The sequence below is a fragment of the Pangasianodon hypophthalmus genome, chromosome 27 (assembly GCF_027358585.1).
Source record: "Pangasianodon hypophthalmus isolate fPanHyp1 chromosome 27, fPanHyp1.pri, whole genome shotgun sequence".
NCBI lineage: Eukaryota > Metazoa > Chordata > Actinopteri > Siluriformes > Pangasiidae > Pangasianodon > Pangasianodon hypophthalmus.
The window spans coordinates 5,978,019-6,005,860 of NC_069736.1; the positions used below are offsets into that span (position 1 = coordinate 5,978,019).

General features: G+C 37.8%; 1 protein-coding gene across 1 annotated transcript; it reads left to right on the top strand.

Moving 5' to 3' along the window:
• The first annotated feature begins 14,464 nt into the window (after positions 1-14,464).
• On the top strand, positions 14,465-27,737 carry stip1 (stress-induced phosphoprotein 1). Its single transcript, XM_026922537.3, has 14 exons — positions 14,465-14,611; positions 17,513-17,722; positions 18,657-18,798; positions 19,367-19,508; positions 19,940-20,105; positions 21,037-21,163; positions 22,324-22,426; positions 22,701-22,821; positions 22,977-23,073; positions 23,316-23,440; positions 23,548-23,584; positions 24,032-24,135; positions 24,510-24,682; positions 25,540-27,737. Exons 1-14 carry the CDS (start codon positions 14,603-14,605, stop codon positions 25,610-25,612), a joined length of 1,629 nt encoding a protein of 542 aa, XP_026778338.1. The 5' UTR covers positions 14,465-14,602; the 3' UTR covers positions 25,613-27,737.
• The last annotated feature ends 105 nt before the right edge of the window (positions 27,738-27,842 follow it).

Sequence of the window (27,842 nt, forward strand, 5' to 3'; positions counted from 1 at the left end):
TATATATATATATATATATATATATATATAGATTCCCCTCTACCATTCTTTTTGTACATTGCTGCTTTTGAAAACAGGGCTTTCTTCTTTTTCATCTGTTGGACTGGCTGATTTATGACTCAAAGAGAAGGAAAAAAAGACTATTTTGTATAAAGTATGTTTTTTTCTATGTGATTAAAAAGAGATGTACTGAAACTGGCTCTGCTTTTTTGTGATGTCCTTGAAAACATAACTGTAGAGGGTGTGTGGCTGTTCATACATTTGGAGTGTTTTAAATGCTTTCTTTTTCTTTCTTTTCTTTACTTTCTTTTTGTTTTATTTTATATGCTTCTTTCTCTTCCACACACAATTCTTACATTCTCTGTTCTCTGTTACACACTGCCACTAACGCACAATACAGAGTGATGACTGATACAAAGAATAAAAGATTTAAACTTGTTTTAAATTATTTATCATTACCATGTCATGAAACACAGTGACACAATATTTGAAATATGAAATTAAAAATCCTGTTAGAAAAATGAGGTAAATGGGTATATAATAACCTGCATGTCAAGACACATTTAGAATTCATCTATCTTCTTCACATATTCATCTTCATCGGACTCACCCTAAAGGTCACACACAAACATAGGTTTGTCTTACTATCCTTGTAAGGACCTTCCATTAACATAATTATTACTGCCGTTAATTAATCCTCTGCCTACACTTAAATCTAACACTAATCTTAACCTCAGTAAGCGAAAGGAAAACTTTTACTTTTTAAATAAAAGCTACTGTTTTTGTATATATAGATAAAAAATTTTTTTTTTTTTTCACATGAGGATGGGCCAAACGTTCCCACAAATTAAAGACTGTCAGATATTTCTATTCTTTTGGAGACATGTGGTCCCCATCAATATATAAAAACATGACCGCCCACACACTCACACACATTCAGTTTCTCTCTAGCTTCCACATTCCCATATTGTACACTGCCTTCACCATGTATTCTCATTCCAATTTCTGCTCTTACAGCTCCCTTTGCTGATTGCTGCATGCGGGGAGAGAGAGAGAGAGAGAGAGAGAGAGAGATGGAGGTGAGAGTTGCTGTGGACGATGGCTAAAAAACCAACACAGAACAAAAAAACAGGTTTCGCTTACATCAAGCATCACTTTAGGCTGGTAAGAGCGATGTTTCTGTCTATCTGTGCACCTGGGTTCTCTCTGAACAGAAGGACGGAGAGAGAAAGAGAGAGAGCGAGAGAATTATTATTCTGAGTCAACAGCCTCCTGGTCCATAGGGAAATAATCTGCTGAAAAATAATTCTTTTAGTCGACACATTTGGCTGTTCAGAAATGTGTTTCTCACCTCAGCGGAGGAAAAGTTCGCATCATTGTTTCCACACAATCTCTCATGTTTTAATGCCAGACTGCCTCATTCTCTATCTCTAGTTTAGGCCCGATACCGTATTCCTTCCTGAACTCAGCCACTCGGGTGTGTAAATACCAAAAATGACTGTTTAAAATGCATCTTTAAAGTGTAAATACATATGCAAACCAATCATTCTTGCCTGATTTCTATCACTAAAACACACACACACTCATCTGGAGCATATACTCACTTTCTCATGCACTGAGTGGATCTATGGATTTGGCTTTCAGTGTGAGGTGATGTGTCTGAAGGCAGAGTGTTCAACCATGCAGTATGTGTAGCCTAGATGGATCATTTGAGACTAAAGATACAACAAGACAAACAAAAGCCAACAAAAGGCATAACAAAAGACGTAGAATTTGGAGGAATTGTATTAAAAATTCATGGCATGATAGCTTGAAACTTTACAAATATTTCAGTTTTCTGTAGCTCATGCTATATTCTTACAACTTACAACATTTTTACAAAAAAAAGGACATAGCTAATATTCTCAGTAGATTAGCATTTCAGCAGTAGATAAACATAGTCTTAAAGAAATGAGACAAACACTGGAGCAGATTATGTCTTACCAAATGGTTGGTTTGCCAGATGTCTAAAAAAATGATAAAGCCACAGTCACAACATGAATGTTTAATTTGCATATGCTTGTGATACATTGGAAGATTAGAGACAGAAAAAAGTCCTCTATACTGGCGTAGTTCACAAGACAGGCTGTAGCTAGCAATATCATGGTTGGAATGATGAAACAGAGAAGAGTACTAGCAGAATAAGATGAGGAGAAAAGGTTTTGGCTTGAAGCTATTCTTGGTTTGAGTGAGGGAGCTTGGGAATTTCACAAATAAAGTTTTGTACATTGGGAGTTTGCTGGCAATCTGCTTTGCTCTTAACCTGTCTGTGGTGGTTGCTAGCAAGCTAGCTAACTCACCAATTAGAAACAGTAAAAAACACAAAAGCCAGTTACTTATATCAACATATTGGTTATATCAACTTATCAAGCCTCTTAACTGACTGTGTACCCTGACGCCTTTCCTTTATGGAATCATTTGTAGTGAAATTAGGTGAAATATGAAATCCCAAAGCCGGCATGCTGCAAAAATGATCATCTTTCCAAATAATAATAATCATCATCATCATTACTGTGCTGTAATCCATAGGACCTCCCTTTTAGACGTTAATGCCACCAAAGCAATCGTGCAACTGGTTAACAATGCAAATTCCCCTGTTAGATTTCAGCTATGTTAAAATTGATGTGAAGGTTGACTCATGAAATTTAATCCCAACAGTAGTCTGTGACACAAAACAGTTGATCACAATGAATTTTTATAGAAATATAAAACTTGATTTGGTTGTGAAATTTCATTGTCAAAAATAAAAAGCATAGGCTTGGCTGTAAAGTAAAATGACAAAATATAGCTGCTTCAAATTCCCAACTGTAATCCATGGATTCCATGCTTCTTTGTTGTTGCATGTCAGAATACATCAAAATTAAATTTGAACCAAATGTCATATGCAAAATTTTATTATACTCGTTAATGATACTGGATGATTGCGATGTGATTTGCCTGATGCAATGACTTCCATTAAAATGAATATAATTTCAAGTATTTCTTTAGACTGGTGCTGGCCTGTTTGCAAACTCGTACCATAAAACCTACACTTGGGCACCAGACATATTCCCTACAGCACTGTCCATCATGCTTTATTATGCATTTTATGTTATTATGCTTTGGCAGGGAGTGTACCTGGAATGTAGAGATGAGAGGATAGGTGAAAAAGAAGAAAAAAAAGAAGAAAATATGAGGAGGAATGAAACAGGATAGCAGGTGACTGTGTTAAGCCCTGTTTTTTCTTTTTATATCTACATAGGGGTTTACTCAACCTTCCCACACGTATACTCCATTTACACCCCCATACCAGTTATTGATTAGCCTAAAGTGCAGTCGAGGTCACTAGTTATGCGTCTGACTTTTTTCCACCCCTCATTCATTGGCCTTCCATTTGTCTCTGTCTCCATTGCCCATCCCCCATCTCCATCGCCATTCCCTCCATCCACTCTCTCCCTGTCTGCCCGCATGTCCTTCATTCGACACTCGTAAATCAATCAATCAATCCAATTTTTGTGTCGGGAGCCGGTGTGAGCATGGCTGCCTGAAGCGACGCCCTGCAAAATGCAGTGAGCGATAAGGAGAGGGGGAGGGGGAGACAGACAGAGAGAGAAAGACAAAGGAACATTGTGCTTAATCTCCATTCAAATCTTATTAAGATAAAGGATTGAATAATGAGACGTCGTATTATTTGATTAGTGCATTTCAAAGTCACTGATTAGGTGTGGAGAACCAGAGTTAGGGCCAGCAAAATAAGGTGCAAGTTCCTAACCGTAGCAAATAGGGCTCTCTCTCTCTCTCCCTCTCTCTCTCTCTCTCTCTCTCTCTCTCTCTGTGTGTGTGTGTGTGTATACATCTGTGTGTGTGTGTGTGAGCGTGCTTGGCTGCATGATGAGGTCAGTAGCATTTTGCTGTGCTGTTTAGAGAGAAAATTAGAAAATCGAAGTGACCAATGCGGCACTCTGCACTGGGCCAGAACAGGACAGGACAGCGAGATGCACAGGAGGCAGAGGAAAATCTAAACTAATCTGTCATCAAAACACACACACACACACACACACACACACACACATGCAAAACATATACAGTTTAACAATATGATGTGGTAAATTGGTATCAAAGCAAGATGGCTAGTTGTGCTTTGACTTGCACAACAGTGGCCAATTTATTTCCATTGCGACTAAAGGTGGCAGAATCCCAAGTTCTGGCAAAAGAACTCATTATTACTCCAAGCTCACTTTGAAAAATATTTGTTTATGGGAGTCCATTTTGTGCATGAGATCTCGCTGATTGATGATGTGAGCAGAATTGAGTAATTTTCTTGAATCACAGGTCTATCGTTAGAGGATCTTCATTATATAATCTGACATGGAGAACTCATGTACAGTGTGATATGTAATAATCTGTCCAGTAATTACATAATTTACTTAATTGCATAAATGCTTTACTTGCTACTAACAAAGCTACAGTTTTTAATTTGAGAGTTATCAAGGCAACAGAATGATGTAGAATGGCTTAGGTTTTAGCAGTAATATATGAAATCATTACTTTCTGCAGCATGTCATTGGTTCATTAACTTAGCATGCTCATTATACTTTGCATCCCTGTATCTCTCTCTTTTTCTGTCTTTGCCGACATCATTACAAAGTTAATCATATTTGCGTAGTCTAAGAAGGTGACGAAACCTAACAGTTTAGCTAAAGTCATATGCTAGGTATTACTCGTGTGTTTGCTATGAGTTTCAGGAAGGGCAGAGAGAAGGTATAAATTACTGCACTATCTGCTCCAAAGCTTGGTTGCTTTTTATAACTGGGTTTTATTATTAAATGTCCTGACAGCTTTGAGATTACGGCTTGACCGAAAGGAGCGAGAAAAATGTACCTAGCAAGCTAAACAATGCAACTAGCAAGCTTAATAAGCTAAATGTCATGACTTAGCTAACATAACTTTGTTGGAATAGCTGTTACGGGTCCACTGGTATGTAAGTAAATCCTTAAGTTCTGTGTTCAGCCTTTTGTGATTGTCCGTGAGGTTCGAGTTGTAATCTTTGAAATGTCACACACAAAATAGAAAAGTATATATATAAAAAAGAAGAGATAGGTAGTTCATATTTGCTTGTTTATATGGGTTAATACTGTTAATTAGACTGGTTCTCTCAACAACAAAAAACCTCACTTTGGTGTCCATTAAAGTTCCACTAAATGTATATAAACTCTGTAGAATACTAAATTGTATAATATGTATTATGCAGCACACAGCTTGAAAAATAATCCCATGTCCTCATGCCATCCCTAGAAGCTAGTTGGCTAGCTAACTGCTAATATGTTATGTGATATGTGTCACAGGTTGATTTCAGTGTATGATTATATTCTCAGTGATGTATTTAACAGTAGCCAAACCCATCAGAATACACCATAACAACCTAAAATTAACTACGTTTGCTAGCTAGTCAGTTTAGCCTGCAAGTTCTGTGGCTGAAAGTCACCGCATCAAACTCTAATATCAGATGTGACTGGAGCTTATTTAGAGACTTATTCTAAGTCTAGTATATATTCAGTTCATATGTATTGCTCTTTGAATCAGTTTCATACAGATATACTGAGAAGGTCTCTGTTTTTAATGAAAAAAAAGAGTTAATTTAGCACTGTGTTAGCAACATAGCAGATCAATTCTATAATGCAATGTGGTGTGATGTCGATTCCCAAGTCCTATGAGCCTACACTCTTCACACATACACACACACACACACACACACACACACTCTCACACACTGCTTCCTGTCTCTGTTTTGTGAAAGCTATCAGAGTTTTCCATATAGCTGTGATCTAGCACTAATGTTTCCCAGCTTCTCACCTCACATCTCTCTCTCTTTCTCTCTCATACACACACGTGCAAACACACACACACACACACACACACACAGCTTTGATATACTGTTCACTCTATCCCTGGTGCACATGGACTATTCATTACACAAGCCACTGGTTTAATCCTCACACACACTCCCCACACAGCCAGTGCTGTCCTCTGATCAATGCAGCCAGAATAAATCAATCGATGGCCCTGCCACACCAATACACACTCTGTCGTCTTTCCTCCCTGTTTCTAGCCTTCATTTCTCTCCCTGTTGCTCTCTCATATGCTTTCTTTTTCTCTCTCTTTCTGTGTTCCTAATCTCTACTGCTGTCCATCTCTTACTTGTGAGGTGCCATTAAGGTTGATATTCCCTTTCACACACAAAATGCTCTCGTATACACTTGTTTTACCTTGAAAACACACTAGTTTTACTTGTCACATACACATAACACTCTAAAGATATCAATACGTGAAGTAAAATGGTAAATATTAAAGCAATTTATTTTCATGGGGGTGGCAAAGTGAAGGCATTTTATTGTTATGTGAAAGGTAAAATGGTGAGTGTAACTGCATTTTATTTTTGTGTGAGATGTAAAATGGACAATTTCAAAGCATTTTAATTTCATGTAAGAGGTAAAATGGTGAACTTCTCATGCAAGAGGGAAAATGGCAAATGTAAGAGCATTTTATTTTAGCGTGAGAGGTGAAATGCTAAATGAAAGAATGTTTGATTTATTTGCGAGGGGTAAAATGGTGAATGTTAGAACATTTTATTTTCATGCAAGAGGTAAAATTGTAAGAACCTTTTATTTCATTTTCATTTTATTTTCTCATGCGAGAGGTAAACTTAAGGTGATTTTGTTTTTATGTGAGGGTTAAAATGGTGAATGTAAGAGCATTTTATTTTGTGTGAGACATAAGATGGTAGTTTTGTGCAAAAGTAAAATAGTGAACGTAAGACCATTGTATTTGCATGTGAGATGAAAATGGTCAATGTAAGAGCATTATATTTTCATGCGGGAGGTAAAATGGTGAATGTTAGAGTATTTTATTTTCATGTGAGAGGTTGAAAATTGTTAACGTAAAAGCATTTATGCTTATGTAGTAAGTGAAATGGTAAATATTTAAAGGTACAGGCATAACTATGCTGGAAACGTGTTTTTGATATTCACATAATCTGTTAAAATCTTTTATATAATAGTTTTATACAAACTGGTCCAAGCACTTTCTAAAAATATAACTTTTTTACAATGATACCGTGGTCAGTACAATTGCAGTTTGTCATTTTTTTCCCTTACGCAATAGATCTTTTGGTGTATTTAAAAGAATTTTGTGTCTATGGAAGGAATAAAATAGTAAATATGGGATGACTTTAGGATTTTATGCTCATGAGAGTTATAAATTTGTGAATATAAATGCAGTTGAAGCTGGTAAAATGGTGAATCTGAGAGGATTTTGTGCTTATGTGGGAGGTGAAGTGCTGATTGTGTGAAAGCATTTTGCATGTATATAAGAGATTAAGTTTGAATAATAGCCTAAATGGTGCCTCATAATCATCTGCTTTCCTCTCTTTTCATTTTGAAATCCCTCATTCTCTCTCCTCCATAACTGTGCTCACTCCCTCTCTTTATCTCATTTGCCAGTTTCATTGCTTTCTCTTCATCCCTCCTGTGTGGCTTCCTCTCTTTCCCTGTTGGGAGAACAACTCATCGTCCATCCCTCTCTGTTTCTATTTTACAATTTTTCCAATGCCACCCCACCTTCCTCCCCCAGTCTTTACTCGTTTATCGTTCACCTGCTCCACCCCTCTTTCCCCGTGCCCTCTTCTGCGTGTGGCTCTCGCTCTCTTTTTGGCACTACCTCCCTCATTTTTCTCCTCATGCTGTCGCTTCTTCTGCAGGCAATCTAGCTGTGCACTGGGCTGTGAAAGACTCCCTCTTTCTCTCTCTCTCACACACACACACACACACACCCTGTCCAACACTGTGAATGAGCACAGAAGTCATACACATTATCAAACTGTCTTTCTCTCTCACACGCTTTAAGAACAGAAGCCACTTTGCAGATATAAGTATAGGTTTGCTGATGAAATATCACTTGCTACTGACTGCCTTTTCTACAGATTTGTCGTCTCTACAGCAGGTATTACACAAACCAAAGCTGAGAAGTGATGGAAGCTGCACACCTTTTTTTCAGTTTTAGCAGTGCAGTGGATTTAGCAGTGCAGTGGCTTGTCACTCAGTATTACAACCATTCATAAATACACACAGGCACCTACCCATGCCTTAAAGAGCTTTTTACATAACCATCAGTGTGTTTGTCAAAACAGTTGGTGGACTCATTAGGGTTACACTGGCATGCTAGTGTTGATTTTAATGACTGGTGATGGGACAGACAGATCGGAGCTCCCTACACTCCTTGTTTTCCCTCAACACTCCTCGGGTTCCCAGTGCTGCGATCCTGGAACTGTCAGTTTGAGGCAAAGCAGAGTGGAGAGGTGGCATTGCAAACACTCCAATGCTATTTTCTACTGCAAATTCAAAAACAAGGACTGGCCTAAACAGGAACCAATGCTACTTGAAATTCTAGCTTATGTTCCGTCAACTAGAGAGTTGACTGGAATGGTCACCATGATGACAGTTAAAGCAAATGAGTTATAATCATGTTGTGCAATAATTCAGCTGTTAACCGCTTAGTTAATAGCATATATACCACAGCACTGCTGAATTCTCAAAACTGATTGGTCAGAGGGTGCTGATCACAGCAAGCTGTAATTAAAATCACAGGTTTATATTAATGCACTCATTCTAATATGTTATCATTTCTATAATAACATCTTAAACAGGGACTTGAATGGCAGACGCTCCACATAATCTACAGCTAATAAATAATAGATTAAAAAATGTGTCGTTATTTAACAAAAAAAAAGGCTGTTTGTTAATATGTGAAGCTTTCTGTAAGGAGAGGTTTATATAACATTTATGGAAGGAGTCTCCAGTGTCAGTACATTTTCTGAGATGGGAGACTGTTCTAACTTGGATGGTAACAAGACAGGCTGCATTTTTTTGTCTTCTTAACTTCAAGAGAGAAAAAAGAGAGGGAATGATTGTCTATAGCTACTAAAATATAAGTAATTTCAAGAACTGTCTCACAAGCTTTCCACAACATTAAATGGATGAAAAGTACATTTTGTCCATTAATAAATTAGAAATTGTAATAATTGGCAAACTAAAACCCTTTGGGATGTGCTATTATTGGAAAATAATATAATAACTTCAACAGTAACTACACCTTGCATCAGGCCGCATCACACAACCTCACTGTTGATTATTTTGTTATAACAGCATGACCTGTCATGTTTTATTCTGAACATAACAGCTGAAATAAATGTTTGCTGATGAATTGCTTGTTTTTTAATTAAGTTGACAAAATGAAAAATTTGCACAAAATTAATATTTTGCCATCAGAAAGTGAACATATTACATTTAGTTTGTGCATTTGTGCCTTTGCCGCTGTGGTAGTACTAATAGTATAGCATTTCTTTTCACAGAACAAATGAAGCAGACTGTTCTGTTTTGTTTTTTTTTTCTGTGAGTTTTTATTGACTTTGTCTGTGTGTATGGTGTTTCATGTTGTTTAACTTCATACAGTGGGGTCCAAAAGTCTGAGAGCGCTAGTGAAAATTCTTCTTTTTGCATTCTTTTCTAATTTAATACAAACATTTTCATTACAAATTATATTATTGACAACAACTTGAGTGAAAAGTAAAATCTTTGAAATATTTACATGAATTTCTTAGTATTTGGTATGTCCCCTTTTTGCTTTAATGACAGTGTGCACTTGAGCTAGCATTCCACAAGTTTGTGCAAACCTTTCTGATCCATTTTAAATCAAATCCATCAGAGTGTCATCTGAATACATATTTAAATAGAAGAGATTAGGCATGACGAAAATCTGACCTTTTGCACAAAGCAGTTAACATTTTCAATATCACCAATTTGCTTACATTTAAATAGGAACCTAGAAATAGTGCAAAATCTTAAATATTAAATAATTCAAGATATTGAATATTTACTTTCTTCATTTCAAATATTTCAAAATTCTAAAACCTTGTTTATTTCCAATTTTAAATGAAAAAAAAAAATTCCCAGATTTTCAATGTGGTCTCAGACTTTTGGACCCCACTGTATGCATAACCAACGGGCAAAAAAACAGCACTAATGGCCACACCCCCAAGTACAGGCACCGATCTGGAACGGGTACAAAAAAACCATACAACTGAAACCTTTCCTAGGGGAATGGGGCCATAGTGCAAAATGCACAGGTGCTAAAAATTCCAGTATTAAATGAAGCAAGCAGAAATTTAATTACAGTACAGAAGAAACATATGAGGAACACACACTCATTCGACTGTCTCTGTCTGCAGAGCTTCCTTCCTTAAAGCTTTTCCATTTCTGCTTAGTGTTTAGTAGCATCACATGATTAATGATGTCACCAATGCACAACATTCAGGGAGCAGGTCCTCACCCAGGGCATGGATAGTTCATGATTCAGATTAGTAAATGTACCATGCCATACTGCACTGACCTGTAGAAAAGTGCTATTATTATTATGTAGTTAAAGCCTGATCCTGAGAATGTAAATTGATAATTAATAAAGAAAATTGTAAGTAATTACTGAAAGAGTCTCAGTATCACATTTGCATGATTTGGTTTTGATTCAGAATGCATTTAGCTGGATTTTTTATTGCACATGAAATGGCTGAAGCATGACAGGCTATGAATATACACAGCCATACATTACACATACTGCAGTGGTATACATCATAATGAAAGATGTCAAGCCAAGTGACTCATGTGCACACTCACACACACATGCACACACACACTCAAGATAAATCTTGTATTACTCTCTCTGTGTGATTTTTTTTTTTTTGGTGACAAATTAAAGGAAAAAAAACCCATAAAGTGTGTTAGTAAGGTACTGAGCCTTGACAAGCCACCAGAACAGCTTCAGTGCCCTTGACATTGATTCTACAAGTCTGTCAAGAACTGTACTGGAGTGATGAACACCATTCTTCCAAAAGATATTCCCTCAACTGGTGTTTTGATGATGGTGGTGGAGACTGCTCTCTAACATGCAACTCCACAATCTCGCATAGGTGTTCAGTTAGTTTGAGGTCTGGTGACGTCTGAAGGCCATAGCATATGATTTACATAATTTTCATCATCAACCCATTCAATGAGCCTTTTGCCCTATGGATGGGGACAGGAAGAGGACAGCAGTGCTTCATCATAGAATAAAGATGATCAGTAAGAAGAAATTTGCATTGATTCACAGTGGTGCTTCCTCCTGAGGGGAAAAATGGGCCCAAACCATGCTAGCAATATGCCACCAGAATCAGGTTTTTTTTTTTTTTTTTTTAATTTGTCAACTGTCTTGTGTGTTACTATAGCCTTAACCTCAATATACAAAAGGAAATCATTTGGCTCTTTTAATCAGTGTATGTTTCTTCACGGCTACCACACCAAAATTGCCATGTATTCTCATCATGAGGCTATTTAGCCCTGAAAACATGACGAATACATCCACCAAAAGCACACATGTGCTTGAATAGACTGTCAGACAAAAGAAATCAGTTCTACAATGGGTGTTGTGAATTAAAATGTAACACCACTTCCAGTATGCAGGCAAACATTGCCCTCATCTGTATGATGAAGGAAACTACAATGAATGTATGAATGAATTAATGAAGGAATCAATGAGAGGCAGAGCATGTGAATGAATGAATGGTTGTTCAGATCAGCCAAATTTACTGACTGATTGAGAGAATTTACAGAGCAAAAGGTCATTTATAGAAATCTGGGACTAATTGAAAATGTGGTTACAAATAATTCATTATAAACAATTAATTACAATAAGGTCTCCACTAGTACTGTGTCTGTTTGTCTCTTTTAGGCTATATGGCACAAAGGTGTAGTTTAATCACATTACTTTAATATATTTGACCCTACCTTTTATATAATATGAATCTCAGACAGAACAGATTGAGAGAGAGAGAGAAAGAGAGAGAGAGAGAAAAAATGGCAGGGATTTTGGCAAGCAAGTGTGATATTGATTGCAGCTGGCGCTGTTTCGTGAAGTGTGAGAGCTTTTGAGTGAGAGCTGCTTCTCAATCAGACCGACTTAACAGCTACAGCACAGTGTGGTTGTGTGTGTGTGTGTGTGTGTGTGTGTGTGAGAGAGAGAGAGAGAGAGAGAGAGATAAGACAGAGAATCAGTAATTGTAATCAGTGAGACCACAGACACAGCAGTATGAAAATGTGAGTGGAATAAGAAGGATAAAATCTGTGCTCTTAGCTGAAGCAATGCCCTCAAACCCACCGCAAAGATTTTGCAAAGATAAAATGGCTCTCTGAAACAGAATTTGAAGAGTTTGGGTATTGCCTGTGTTTCTAGCTTGAGTCTGTATGCCTATCTGTGACTTATGGATTGAGCCAAGAAAGTAAGTGCCATAAAGAATATACACTCACTGTCTACTGTAATAGGAACGCGTGGACACTTGCACATTTATGCAGTTATCCAGCCATTCAATCATGTGGCAGCAACACAACACATAAAATCACGTAGATACAGGTCAAGTGCTTCAGGTCAAATGTGACCTCTGTGACTTTTTGTGTGTGAAATTCCCCGGAGATCAACAGTTTATGATATACTTCAACCAGCCATTCTGGCACCAACAACCATGCCACAATCAGTCTCTAGAGTTTACACAGAATGGTGCGATAAACAAAAAACACTGAGTGAGCAACAGTTCTGTGGGTGGAAATGCCTTATTGATAAGAGAGATCAGAGGAAATGGCCAGACTGCCAGGAATGATATAGTAACTCAAATAATTACTCTTTACAACTGTGGTGAGCAGGAAAGCATCTCAGCATGCACAAACATCGAACCTTGAGGTGGATGGGCTACAACAGCAGAAAACCACATCAGGTTCCACTCTTGTCAGCCAAGAACAGGAATCTGAGGCTATCATGGGCACAGGGTCATCAAAACTGGACAGTTGAAGATTAGAAAAAAAAAATCACCTGTCTTTTTCCAGTCTTCAACTGTCGAGTTTGGGTGAGTCTGTGCCCATGATAACCTCAGATTCTTGTTCTTGGCTGACAGAAGTGAAACTTGATGCGGTCTTCTACTGTTGTAGCTCATCTACCTCAAGGTATGCATTCTTCATACTTCATACTTCATCATACTTGTTAAGAGTGTTTATTTGAGTTACTATTGAGTTCCTGTCAGCTCAAAACCAGTCTGGTCATTGGAATGAGCAGAAATCCCCACAGCCACGCTCTAAAATCTAGTGGAAAGCCTCCAAAAGAAGAGTGGAGGTTATTATAACTGCAAAGGGGGACTAAATCTGGAATGCGATGTTCAGCAAGCACATATAGGTGTGAGATGGTCAGGTGTCCACATACTTTTGGCTATATAGTGTGTACAGAGTTTGCTACAACCCTTCCAGTGATTCAACAGACCCCATTATTTATTACAGCATTGGTTTATTTTATGAATATTATACAGCTATTCAAATATTAAGCACATTATGCAAATATGTGTTATTATATTTTATTTATTGGGCTCCCTGGATATGCTTCATGGACCCCTGGGGAACCCTGGACCCCACTGTGGAAACCATGGGCCTAAACAATCTGATGTAAACAACTGACTGTACAGATTTTTAGGTGTGAATGTAAAATCTCCAGAGTGTTTAAGTATGTGGTTACTGTTATGATGATTATTATTATTAATAAAGTGACTAATAATAACTTAGCTCCAGTAATTTGAAATTATAGACAGTGTTTGCACTCTCTCATTAACAACGACTTTATCCGTTTCTTGAAGTGTGTTCAGCCTTAGAGCCATGGTTCTTACCGAGGGGTCTGGGTTCCCCAAATTATTATATTTATTTCTGAGTTCTTATAGTTACTTCCATAAATAACAGGTCACTTGAATTGAATAACAGAAAAGCAAGTAGGACTTGTGGTGAATAATGACTTAATTTAATGATCATTTTAATAAAAATGTGTTCCAGAATATTGTTGGTACACATTTAAATAATGAGACTAATATTTGATTACTTAAATTATGTGTTTTTATGTGTATTTATAAATTTTTAAAAATCTAATTTATCACTGTTAAAAGAAATATCTGGCTGTAAACAGTTGAGGATCCCTTCCTTAAGAGCATACTCAATGTTTCTGGCACTTTCTTACACATTTCTCTCCTCAGCGGCAGCGTACTGACTTTTGATTCGTTGAAACATAACCACGTGCCGTCGAATAACCAATGAGAGAAGAGTGCGCGTCATAAGCGATGCGAAAAGTGAACGCTTGCTGATGAGGCGGTTTACTTTCCTGTATGGAGTGAGTGGGTTGCCATGGTGTTGGCACAAGCAATTTGTCACGTGAGTTTCTGTGTAAACCCAACTTCATACTGCAATTTCATCATAGAAAGTGCAATGTTTTATTTTGCGAATTAAATAATTAAAATTAAAGACTATGTTTTTTTCTTTTTTAAATATTCTGACAGACATAAAGTGACAGACTTGAAGATGTAAAGGGGGTTTTAGAGATGAACATGGCAACCCGGTTCTTCGGCAGCGCTGATATTATGAGAGGGCGGGGCCTCACCACTGTCGTCTCACAGTAGTTTCTGGAACCTCATGGTTACACCATGGAGAAAGTAAGTATCGCGAATTAGCCTTATTTTCTCAAATAAATACGCATTATTAATAAAATTCTGCACAGCTTATATCCATGCGCTAAATTATTTGATACTGGTTAATTTTTCGTGTCTTGTATGAATTGACTTGTCTGTAAAACACCGGCACTGCAGTAGTGCTCATTGTTAGCCACGATGCTAGTTTACTAGCTAGCTAGGATACAAGCTTAAGAGATGTAAAACTGCCAGATTAGCTTGCTAGTTTCTTTAATTTCGCATAGTCAGTTTATTATTGCGAATAATAATGAGCAACTGACCTAGCGTGTAACAGTACATAGTATCACATACATAGCTAAGCCTATAAGAGCCTAGGTTAGCTAACTCGCTAGCGCATTTACCGAGATGTGCAGCACTGAGAAACCTCAGAAGTGTCACTGCATGCTCACAGACCTGTGTTACAGTCTATACATTTACTTACAGCATATGCACATGTGTGCATTTCTCCAAAAACAAAACAATTATCCACGAATAGGTCAGGCTAGTTAGCTGCTCGATTCATCTGGAACTTTCTAGATGGTCCAGGTGCTGAGTTTGGTCTGGAGGTCATCTTCAGGAGTGGATCAACAGCATGTCCTGTTATCTTCATGAGAGCGTAAAGAAGTTGTTACTTTCTGTCTTGTGAGGATAAAACAGCTGTTTGTTAAAGGCTTATTAACTGTGTACTGTTTGATAACTATGTGTACTGTTTGATCACTTGGAGCTCCTAGCTAGCCAATTTACTTAAGTTAACTACCTGCAGTAGTTTATCAAGACAGGGATGGAAGAGTATAAACCTGACAATCGCAGGCTTTAAGAGAAGGAAAAGATTTTGCTATCTTGTTATCTAGATTTAAATTTTATCCAGCTTGCTTGCTAGAATGTGGCTGCTGTCAGTGTTCAGCTGTCAGTGGCATTTCTCACACACATGGAGGAACAGGTGTAGTCCTGCACTTGACCCTCAAAATAAAGAGTTTTACACTCATTACAGCTTGTTTTTTTTAAAGCATCCATGTATCTCAAAACAATCTCTATAGAATCATACATTGATTGACGTTTAAAGTTTAAAGTACTAAAATGAACTTTACCATGGATGCACTTATTAAAATTGCCAGAGGTATGAATATTCATGAATATACAAATTGGGAACACCCCCTTGTTCTGTCACCATAGATAGCAAACCAATGAATCTCTATATGCATTTTTATATTCTCTTATATTTATTTAACAGTAACGTATCTGCCAACTTTCCCACATTTGGTGTAGGAGAGTCACATTTTAACATCAGAGTTTGCTGGTATGAGGTCCGCTCAACACGCCAAAAAATGGCAGATGAGCCACTTGATGTACGAATCTGTAGCACATAGGCGTTTTGGACTCTCTGATATTAACCTACACCCCTGGAAGCCTAGACCTTCCTCCATCACCACCAGCTAAAATATTAGTAATAGTGTAGCGTGGGTTGGGGATGTTTCTTGGCTCCCTCCCTTGTGTTTGGTAATATAATTGGGTGATCTGGCTCGACCAATGAGTGTTCAAGTAACATGAATACATTAATACAATAACACAGGAGAGGGGGCAAAGAAACAGCCCCAACCCACGCGACAATATTTTAGGCACTTCTCTTCCAACGTGAAAGATGTGCTGATGCAGCGTCCTTGCTTTGTGTGAAGATAAATGTAGAATCTTTTGCATTCATTCATGTGAAATAAAATCATTGGATGTTCAGCGTGGCTGGCATTAGACAAGTATATAGTTAACATCAATTAATTTTTATTAAAGATGCAGTGAAACAAATTTGACTGCAAAAAAAAGATAAAACACCATTTCACACAAATATGTTTTAAGGTTTCATTACCTAGCAACATCTAGTGCATTATTTCACATTAACAAGTCATAAAATTCATAAGTAATGTTAACACGTGCAATAACAATTGTTAAAATATTAATGAAATGTTGAGAATTTACTGAACTCGTGCTGGTCTCCAGGTATAAATATGAATACATGCTTTTCATCCACACTTCTAAAATTTACCATTAGTGTACTAAATATTGTCAGTCAAGGGAACCTTAAAGTAAAGTGTTACCAAAATGTGACAGTCCCCAATCTTTATTTTATAACCCACTATGGAAGAGCTACATTAAAGCACATTCCAGTAGAGACCTGTGAAAGAAGCTGAAAGTGAAGCACGTTTGGTCAGTGTGTTTCACGCACTGTAAGGTCTACAGGCAGAGCGCTCTGTATCTGACCTGTTTAAATTGCAGTGCAAGAGATTCTCAACATCTGCCATCGTACACTTCATGTTGGCTTTAACATGGAGCTTGGTAGAAGTGTTGGAACAAACTTCAGTTTGTATCTAAATTTTATCCTCCTGTTGACTTTGGCCCATTAAGTTTTATAAATTCCAAGAAACAGTAGATACTTGAAGCATTCTCACCTGCTTGGAAAATTGCAGTTGTAGAAAATAGCTCAGTGCTTTTTAGTGTCACAGCACCTGTTTCTACTTGTTATGTTTTATACATATGTAACCCCGCTTCACGTTGGGCTGCATTACACCACCCTGTCGCTGATTATATTCCTACAACAGCACGCCCCCACATGTATTATTTCTTACTTAATATTAATGAAAAGGTAATCATCATGAATTCCCATGTTTCAGGTTTATTTCCAAGCTAAACTATAACACAAATGAACCATCACCTTACACCAGAGTAGTCAGATTCTGCCTATTTTGCTTGATGATTGCTATTTTTTAGTATTTGTCCCCACAGTTGACATATTTTAGAAGGCATACTTATAAATCATCCACAGAGTGCAATGCACTCACAGTTAATCTTTACTTGTTTTCGAAATGTGATACTATACGTGTGCCTTTCTGCTCTCAGGTATCTCAGCTGAAAGACCAAGGTAATAAGGCGCTGAGCGCAGGGAAGATTGATGAAGCAGTGCGCTGCTACACCGAGGCTCTGGCATTGGACCCAAACAACCATGTCCTCTTCAGCAACCGATCTGCTGCCTATGCCAAGAAAGGAGACTACGAGAACGCCCTGAAGGACGCGTGCCAGACCATTAAGATCAAGCCAGACTGGGGCAAGGTAAATGATGCTATTAGTGCTTTTGAGGGCTCTTTAGCACTGTTATATCAGCTCTGAGAGCCTAGTGATGGAAAAGCACAACAGCTTCATTGTTGTTTTCCTGAGTATAGTTGCTTAATTCCTGTTTTCCAACACAGCTGACATCCAGTGGTCCATTATCAAGCTGAATAGAGAGGAAGCCCACGGCTCGTTAATGGGTTGACCCTAAAGGTTTAAGACCTTATAGTCTCTTACTAACCTTAATGGTGTTTTAGATACAACAACAATTTGAAGTCCTGCCATCTAGCTGAGTATTTACATTGCAACATATTAAAAACACACACACAGTTGCTGGTTTTACTGGTTTGTGTTTTGTAATACACTGCCAGTCAAAAGTTTTTGACCTCCCTGTATTACCATTTTTGGTTAAATGTCAAGAAAAATTTTTTAAAAGAAAGAAAATTTACTAAGAACTAAGTGACTGTTTAATTTCTTGGTAAAAGATCTGAAAAAATCCGGTCTGGATCACTTTAATTAGACACTTTGTAGCACACAGCATGTAGACTTTTAATAAAGAGCTAATTTAGAGTCTCATTAAAGTCTGAGAGTGGACAGTGATGCCTTCCTTAAATACAAAGGTTTAGGCATTTGATATGTTGCTTGCTTAATTCTTTCCTTATTGAATTGCCAGTAGTGGGTAAACTGTAATAAAACCTCTACATGTTCAAAAACCTTTGCAGGTTGGGCAGGGAATGCAGAGATAATATTGACTGTGATTTTTTTTTTTTTTTTTTTAAATTCACTGTCTGAAATTGATTTTCTTAATCTCAAACTTGTCTTTACGACACAATAACCTTGAAGGTTATAATGATAAAATATTAAATCACCAGAGTTTGTGCTTTTAGCAGAACAGAGAACCTTAACATATTTGATTTCTCTGATGTGTTTATTTCAGGGTTACTCACGAAAGGCTGCAGCCTTGGAGTTTCTAGGAAAGCTTGAGGATGCCAAATTAACCTATCAGGAGGGTCTCCGGCAAGAGCCATCCAACCAGCAGCTAAAAGATGGGCTTCAGAGCATCGAGGCACGACTAGCAGGTACACACACTTACGTGATTGTAATAACAGAGTGATTTAATTACACCCCACATTACAATGAATGACAGATTTGAAATCCAAATCTGTGGATTTTATGGTGTGTTCACAGTTGTAATTTTGACATGGAAAGGTTAGCACAACACTCTCATGGTTCAAGTGAATAAGGTTGTGAGAACATTGTTGCTAGGCAACTGGGAGGTATGAATGCTCAATAAGGCTAATCATTTTGCTGGCAGCTGTTAACTTTTTTTTTTTTTTTTTTAACTGACACCATCAAGGCACAGTGACTGGGAATGAGACAAAACCATGAAGAATATCGACATTTCCCTTAGATGAGTTGGCAAATTACTAAGAATGAATGACGATACTTATGCTGCACTAGCATCGACAACTAGCCCAACTTTAATGAACCATACTGAGAAACAAAAAAAAGCATCACATCTCTTGCACTCTGATCTATCAGAAAGTTATTGCATTTTAAAAAGTTGTATTTTAACAAGTTGTATATTTGTCCTCTATCTTTTTGTCCTGTTGCTTCACTCGTCAATAATGTGTCCCCGCATTATAGAGAAGAAGATGATGAACCCCTTCGCCATCCCCAACTTGTATGAGAAGTTAGAGGGGGACCCCCGAACCCGAGCCCTGCTGTCTGACCCCAGCTACAGAGAGCTGCTTGAACAGCTCCGCCAGAAACCGTCTGAACTCGGCACGTAAGTGTTCACACTCTCTGTTTTAATATTTCCCTCTGACAAGTTTGATCTGCCAGATCGCGCTAGCTGTCTGTCTTCCCAGCTCTTCAGCCTACAAGAAAACGTGAAAACTCTTTCTTTCTTTCTTTCTTTCTTTTCCTCTTTAGTCCTTTTACTCCTGTCTCTTTTTTTTTTTCTCTCTCTCTTCCCACACTGCTATCCGTCTAGCTGTCAATCCCACAAGCCTACACTTTGGTGCTATCCTCCTTAATTACTCTCTCTTTTCTTGCTACACATTCAGTTCTCACCCTGTCTAGCTCATCCACTCACTTCCCTTTAACTTTTCTACACGCTGTCCATTCCAATTTTCATCCATCATTCTCTGCCTCTGACTTCTGTCTCTGTGTGACAGGATCATTTTTTGTCCTCTCTTTATATATATTTCTCTGTAGAAAGTTGCAGGACCCACGTGTGATGACAACCCTTTCAGTGTTGCTTGGATTTGACCTGGCTGGCACGGAGGAAGAGGAGGAGCCGACTCCGCCCCCTCCACCTAAACCCAAAGAGACAGCCCCACCCCCTCCCAAAGAGGAAGATCTGCCAGAGAACAAGAGATTGGTACAAACTCTAAATATTACATAAAATGTAATGAGTAATTGTTTTTATGCATACAGATTCCTCCCCAGTATAATTCCAACAAATTCTGCCTCTTGTGCAGTGATTATTTCCACTACCTGTGCTGTTAGCTAGCAGTTTTTTACTCACTCATTTCTCACTGTTGAACACACAGGTGCCAACGTCTAAGATTTAGGTGTAGCATTTTACAATTTTTGACCCCTTGGGAGACACCTGAAAACAAAGCTTTTCTATTTGTTTGCTTAGTTAAAGCAGTGCTTAGACCACACACAAGTAAAATTTGCCGAATGGAAACCCCAGTAACATAAGACATGAAAGATGTATGTTTTCTTTTCGTAGCGGTTACTTTCGCGTGGTACTGACAAAGTGGATATTTGACCTGTGATTTCACAAGAGTTGGTCTTATTAGCCAGTAGAAGCCAAATAGACGGGACTATGTTGGGAGAGAAAAATGGAGCAGCCGCCAAGTACCATTCACACCAGACCTTTGCCTTACTGTTTTCTCACTGTTGCTTAGCACACATCTAGAAGTAAAACAAAAAAATATCTCATTCACCAACACACACTATGGTTTTTGTGGTAAAAAGCCATTTTTTCACCCTGCCTGCTAGGATTTTCTGATTAGCACTGTTGGCACCTTTGTGAAGACTTGAGAATCCAGATTGAGGAAAACTGGAGACAAATATCCAGCAGAAGAGATTTGTTGGATTGCTGCAGGGGGAAAAAGTAACACATCAGTGTGTTTCAAGTTTAACTGTTTTGCTGTGGTTGCTATGGTGACGTGCACTATTTCTTAACTGTCTGATCCGCACACTGTGGTCAGGCAAAAACGTGTCATTTGTCATCTGGAACATCCCACTGGGTGTAGCTTTGATAGAGGTAATGTCTGATGTAGCCTTGATCTCTCTTACAGGCGTTGAAGGAGAAGGAACTTGGCAATGCAGCATACAAAAAGAAGGAATTTGAGACTGCACTCAAACACTATGAAGAGGCATGCAAGCATGACCCCACTAATATGACCTACCTGTCCAATCAGGCTGGTATGAGAAGAACACACACACACGCACACACACGCACACCCCTTTTTCTTCTCTTGTCATTGAATTGTTCTTATCCTTACAACATACACTTACACGCTTACACATAATATATGCGGCAGCATGACAATTATTTTCCTGGCCCAGTCAAGCTGCTTGTTTTAGTTAGTTATTCAAGAGAGCATGCTCTAATTAGGAATTTTAAAGCTACTGTATGTGGAATTTCACAGATGTAGGCAGTCATGACTCAGTTGGTAAGGTTGTGAGGTTTTCTAGAGCCCTTCAGCAAGGTTCTTATCTCTCCACTGTTGAGCTCTATTATTGGATTTTGTCTCAGTCATAAGTCGATATGAGCATGTTTCAAATGGCTATATGTAAATTCCACGGTCAGGCTAATTTGTTTATTTTTGCTACACAGCAGGAGAAGCATGATTAAATCATTATGTGGCTGTGCTAATGGCGCTGTTTAGCAAATTGCATGGGGCTGAACAGGTCAACAGTGGTGTTTATTTAATTGTATTTATATTATAAACTCCTACAGTATTTCTCTGTCTTTACGGCACACAATCAAAATTGAGCAAGAGGTTATAAGGGGGACTTCGTAATGCTTAAATCCTAATAATAAATGCCTTAAAAGGTAGTATTCTATCACTTTTGCCCACCATCTCCAGATTTTATTAAGATGCATGCACAAGCACAGAAAAAAATTAACTAATTATATCACAGAATTTTCCACACTGCATAAAACCGTAAAAGTCCAGCCATATATTTTACTTGCGTAAGAAAAAATACATTGATGTCTTGAAAAAAATTGAGGCTTTCTAATTTGTCCCAATACCCAGAGACACTCAAACTCAATGCAAACTCAAAATGTGACTTTGTCAAGGAAGTGTTGAGAAGGAGTGAAATTTAATGAAGACCTGAGAAAATGGACACTTTTAAACTCTACATGGTGTTTGTTATTATTATTATTATTATTATTATTATTAGTATTATTTATAAAATCTACTACTGTGGTATTAACCTTTAAAAACAAGCTTTTATTAGATCTTTTTTCTAAACAGTTAATATGACCTAATTTATTGCAAGTTTGTTGGAATTTCTCTTACGTTTACATACATTAACCCAGAGCTTGTATTCTTTTTCTCTTCTTTTTATTTCAGCTGTGTTCTTTGAGAAGGGAGAGTTTGACAAGTGTAGAGAGCTCTGTGAGAAAGCCATCGAGGTGGGACGTGAAAATCGTGAGGACTACAGACAAATTGCCAAGTAAATGTGTTTACATTGCGTTTTTCTTGAACTCCACTGCTAAATTAGAGTGAGTTGAGCAGTTATATAAATCCAGTGTTATTTCATACACACATTCATGTTCTGCCCACATGGATATGCCTCATCAACAATAGCCTACTGATGTTAGATCTATATTTTGAGAAAGCTAAATTGACCGCTCAAGTTATACTGGCAGTAAATTACGTGGTTCCTACACACTATTGTACATGTATTTTAAATTTTTTCACTGTTACCTGACTGTCATCTCTCTCAGGGCCTATGCCAGGATTGGAAACTCCTACTTCAAACAGGAGAGGTATAAGGAGTCCATTCAGTTCTTTAACAAAAGTCTGACAGAGCATCGCACCCCTGAGGTGCTGAAGAAGTGTCAGCAGGTGGGTTTGCAGTGTGAATACACATCCAGAGAATACCGCTAGGGCTTAGTCAAAAAGAGCCTTGTAATGGGGAACATTTTTTTCAGGACCATCTGAGAAAGAAAAAAAAAATGTAGTCATTAATTAAATGAATTGATTGCATCCTACCTCAACAGGCAGAGAAGATAGTGAAGGAGCAGGAGAAACTGGCATATATCAACCCAGAGCTGGCACTGGAGGAGAAGAACAAGGGCAATGAGGCTTTTCAGAAAGGTGTGTGCATACAGGAGCTTGAATAACTGAAATTTATTTTTAAAAAAATGTAATCTTATGAAGGCACATCTCTATTTAGATGGCTCTGAATTTACTTTCACTAGTAAAGCATCCTGATTTTAAGTGAAAATGTATATGAAATAAATAAACTGGCTATAAATTCTGATTAGAAATGTACTGTTTTGGGATTTGAGAATAAAATTCTATATCCCTGTGCTGTCTGTCATGTGTGTGTTGTGTAGGTGACTACCCCCTGGCTATGAAGCACTACACTGAGGCCATAAAGAGAAACCCTAATGATGCCAAGCTCTTCAGCAACAGAGCAGCCTGCTACACCAAATTACTGGAGTTCCAGCTGGCCCTCAAGGTTCATTACAGGATAACGCACTAATGCTCAGGCTAACTCTTCACCAATTACACATATGCACACATTTAGATCTTTAGACACATGAAGTTCTGGTTTGTCTTTTACAGGATTGTGAGGACTGCATCAGACTGGAACCCACCTTCAGTAAGTGTGTCTTCAGATATGTTTCAGTGTTTACAATGACAACAGGAACCAAAGTTGTTTCACAACATTTAAATATAGCTATAATCAGATAAAGTATATAGATGATTGATAAATTAATAATATAACTGTTGACAAATTGCTGCCCTACAAGAGGAATGAAACACTTCAGGACTCGCTGTGATAGAAAAATAATCAACTTTGGGGTGGTCACACTAACTCTGCTTTGGGTTAGGTTTTCGTATTCCTTTAACAACACCCCCAGAAGTGCAATCTTTGAATCACTTTTTTTTTTCTTTTTTTCTCTTCTTTCAACTTTAGAAGTTGGTCTTCTTTCAACTTTCCTTGGTCTTCTTTCAACTTTTTTTCTCTTCATTCAAGCCAGATTTGCCTCTCATTTTAATCTCATAGAATTTTTTTGGATGGACATTCATTTCTGTTTGTGTGTAGTTAAAGGATACACACGTAAGGCAGCAGCACTGGAGGCAATGAAGGACTACTCCAAAGCCATGGACGCCTATCAGAAGGCTTTGGAACTGGACGCAAACTCCAAGGTACAAAATCAGAAAAATATTATTTTTAAGAAGTTATTAAAAAAAAGGGAGAATAGTCACTTCAAATTCTTTCACTGGTAAGAGTGGCTTCTTGGCTATAGGCTGTAGCAGTTTCAGTATGTAACCCAGAACCAACAAAGACAGTCCCCTGGAATTACACGGGAAGGCAGCTGACAAAATCACACTAGAAGGCGCTGCTGATAAACGTGTAGCTGCATTTACTTCTTGAATGAGACTCCATTTATATTTAGAATTTCAACTTGATTGTATCAGGATTGATGTTCTGGAAAGACCCGCTCTGTAACTGCTTATTTGGAACGGGCAGTTATTCTCTGTTTAATCATGTGTGTGTGCGCGCACATGCGAACATGCAGGAGGCCACAGAAGGGATGCAGCGCTGCATGGTGAGTCAGGCCATGAGGAATGATAACCCAGAGGACGTGAAGCGGCGGGCCATGGCTGATCCGGAGGTGCAGCAGATCATGAGTGACCCTGCCATGCGCATGATCCTGGAGCAGATGCAGAAAGACCCACAGGCCCTCAGCGAGTAAGACATACACACACCCACTCATGTACAAAAAACACACACACTTCAGTTTCAACTGAGCAATCTGAATTTAAAGCTCCTGGGTGTCCCCATTCATTCCTGTACAGCCAGATTGTGTTAAGCATGTAGTGCATCTATTTATGTAGGATCAGCAAAACCATTGTTACACACTAAGTCATGAGCATGTATAGTAAATATGAAGGCAATTTGGAATAAAGTGTATTTAAATTATTCCTGAAGTACAAGTAGTGGACTTTTACAGCAGATTTTTACATATTTAAGAATCCTAACAACTGGGGAATTGGGGACAGCACAGGATTGTTGTCTTACATTGTTTTTTTTATGCAATATGAGAGCATAGTGTAGCATGTGCTTCTAGTATTCAGTCTGATAGTCTCATTTGAACAGCAAATCTTGAGTAATTAAAACTCAAGTGCAGATTTGTAGTAATTGGATAGCCCTAGTCTAGTGTTTTATGAGAAATGCTTGGTCATGTTGATGCAGTTTCATTTCCTCAAAGCAATTTTGTACATTTTGTGCATTGATGCAGAATTGTTCAAGGGAATCACGATGCACCTAAGAATCATTTTTCCCATCTCTAGTAGTCTCTACTTGTTTGTAAAACCTATAGTCAGTATTACCTGACCCGTCCTTCTGCTTTCTGCTGTTCTGTATATAAAGTGTAGGCTGTGTGTACTATATGTCATATTTTGCTTCCTGTTCCTGTAGGGTCAATATTTCATCTCACTGCATATGTGTATATTGATAGTATGACATGTCAAGTTTACTTGTAACACATTCTTTGCACTACTTTCAAACCTTGATTTTTCTTGTCTCCTATCTCTCCCTCACTGCAGCCACCTGAAGAACCCAGTTATCGCTCAGAAGATTCAGAAACTAATAGACGTCGGACTCATAGCCATCCGGTGATCGTCAAGAGAGCAGAAGTGAACCAGGGCTACCACCATCCAGTTCAACACCACCACAAGACCTCAGAGGAAAGAAGACTCCATTCCAAAAAAAAACAAAACATTTTTGCTCACCAAATTGTGCAGTCACCCTCGTTATGTCCAAAACATTTTATTTAAGTGTAAGGCCTTAGTTATTCATTAAATGTTATGTGAAACATAACATGCAATGCTACATTTGCTTCTTAGCACTCCAGTACCAGTGATGTTTGTCTAACATCATCTAGTCAGCAGCTTCTAATCATTATAAGTCTCATCTGTCTCAGAATGGCATATTTTAATAACCTTTATGGATTCAGTACAAAACGGTGCAACCATTCTGAGATTCATATCATCATCATCATATTGTGCGTTTTGATGCCTATGGATGCAGAGCAGTGAAAAACATGACATTTTAGAAAGTAAAAATATCTTGAATATAGTCAAATTTATCTATTTCCTATTATAAGTTTACAATAAACCGAATACAAGATTATTATCTCTAGACATTTTCACTAATTTCAAGCTTCAAATCCTCTTTTTGCTTCTTTCTAGAAATAAACGGTTAAAATTAGCAAAATTATCTGCCAATAGAACAAGACTTTCAAGCTTGAAATTAGTGTGTTTAAAAAAATTTTAAAAAAAGGCGTTGAAGGTATTTTAACTTGCTAAAATGTCATTTTTTTTGCAGTGAGGTGCCAACATTGCTAACAAGGAAATTGTAGCAGGTAAATTTTACAGCAACATGACTAGCATGTGTCTGTGGCTGAGACGGTTCCATACTAACAGCATAAAGGAAAAACAGCACATTCTACCCTGCACTTTTGCACTGACCAGAGACCATATCCTCGCCCTCTAGTTTTCTATTATGTCACAAATCCGAGTTTTGAAAATTATAGTATTTGTATTCCAATAGAGTTTTGGATTTTCTGCCAGAATTTCACATTTGACTTTCATTTTAGTTGAAAAAGCCAGAAAGTACCTCCAATATCGCCATAGCAAGCGGTCAGAAATTATTAATGCTAACGCTAAACCGTAGGTTTTGGTATCTCTGTAGAAGAATATTTGTCAAAAATGGTCCCTACTTTTCACAGATTTCAATAGTTTTTATCTGACAAGTCTGGGTAAGAGTGCTTATCTATGATCAGCTCCTTATATTTACAGGGAAATGAATGCTCAGTTGGAGTTGTGATGAGAAGAGTTCTGGTTCTTGCTCTGGTTGTCTGGATGTGGTTGAAACTCACTGTGAAATGGCACACATTCTTTTCTAATGGAGAACACTTTGACTCCTATCAAATCCAATTGCAGTATATCTAGTTATTTGATGTAACACAATTGAAAATGCTTGTTTCTCAAAAAAATGCTGTCCTTTCTTAAATGTTTAGCAATGCAATATGTAAGAGATTAAACTGATTGTAAAAGCAAAACCTGATCTTAGATTGGCACTCTTAACTTTGTACAGCTGCAATCCCAAATGTTCATATTCAGCCATGAATCAGCCTTGATAATGTTTGTACCGTATACAAGGCTGGTCGCTGCAGTGTTTTAAGAATTTCAAATATTGGCACCAGTTTACTTTGTGCCATTGAGTCTTCATTACTTACAAATGCAACCTCAAGGTCTTGGTGCCTGCAAGTCTGCAAAACTGTCACTGTTGTCAGTCTCATCTGTGCTTCAATACAGGGCATAATCCGACATGTGGATGTCTTTGGCTGCTTTCATGCTCAGTGTATTTTCCACTTCAATAAACTCTGATACATACCACACCATCTTGAATGCATCCAGTTGAGTTGCTCCCTACACTGTTGATAAAGCAGGGCATAAATGGCTGCCACTCAACTTAGAAAACTCTGACCAAGTCCTGAAATAATCCTGTATGTTGTAATACATATACATAAACTAGTTTTAGGATATGTAGATAGACAGCACTTAAAAAACCAGAGTCATATTTTAATTATGTAAGTAAATCAGTGTTCTGGAAAAACAATGGAACTGCAAATGCTTTTGATCATAATGTATCTGTTCTGGAAAAGACATGACACTGAAACTAAAATGTCAATGTGTCATAACTGTTCTGAAAAATACATGTGAATGTGTTTCTAAATCAATCTGTGGTTTTTGTCTGTTTTAGATCTGCATCCCAAACTTCACTCATATTATCTAAAAACAGAATGCAGTGCTTATGGACCGTGGCACATTAAACAGACACTATT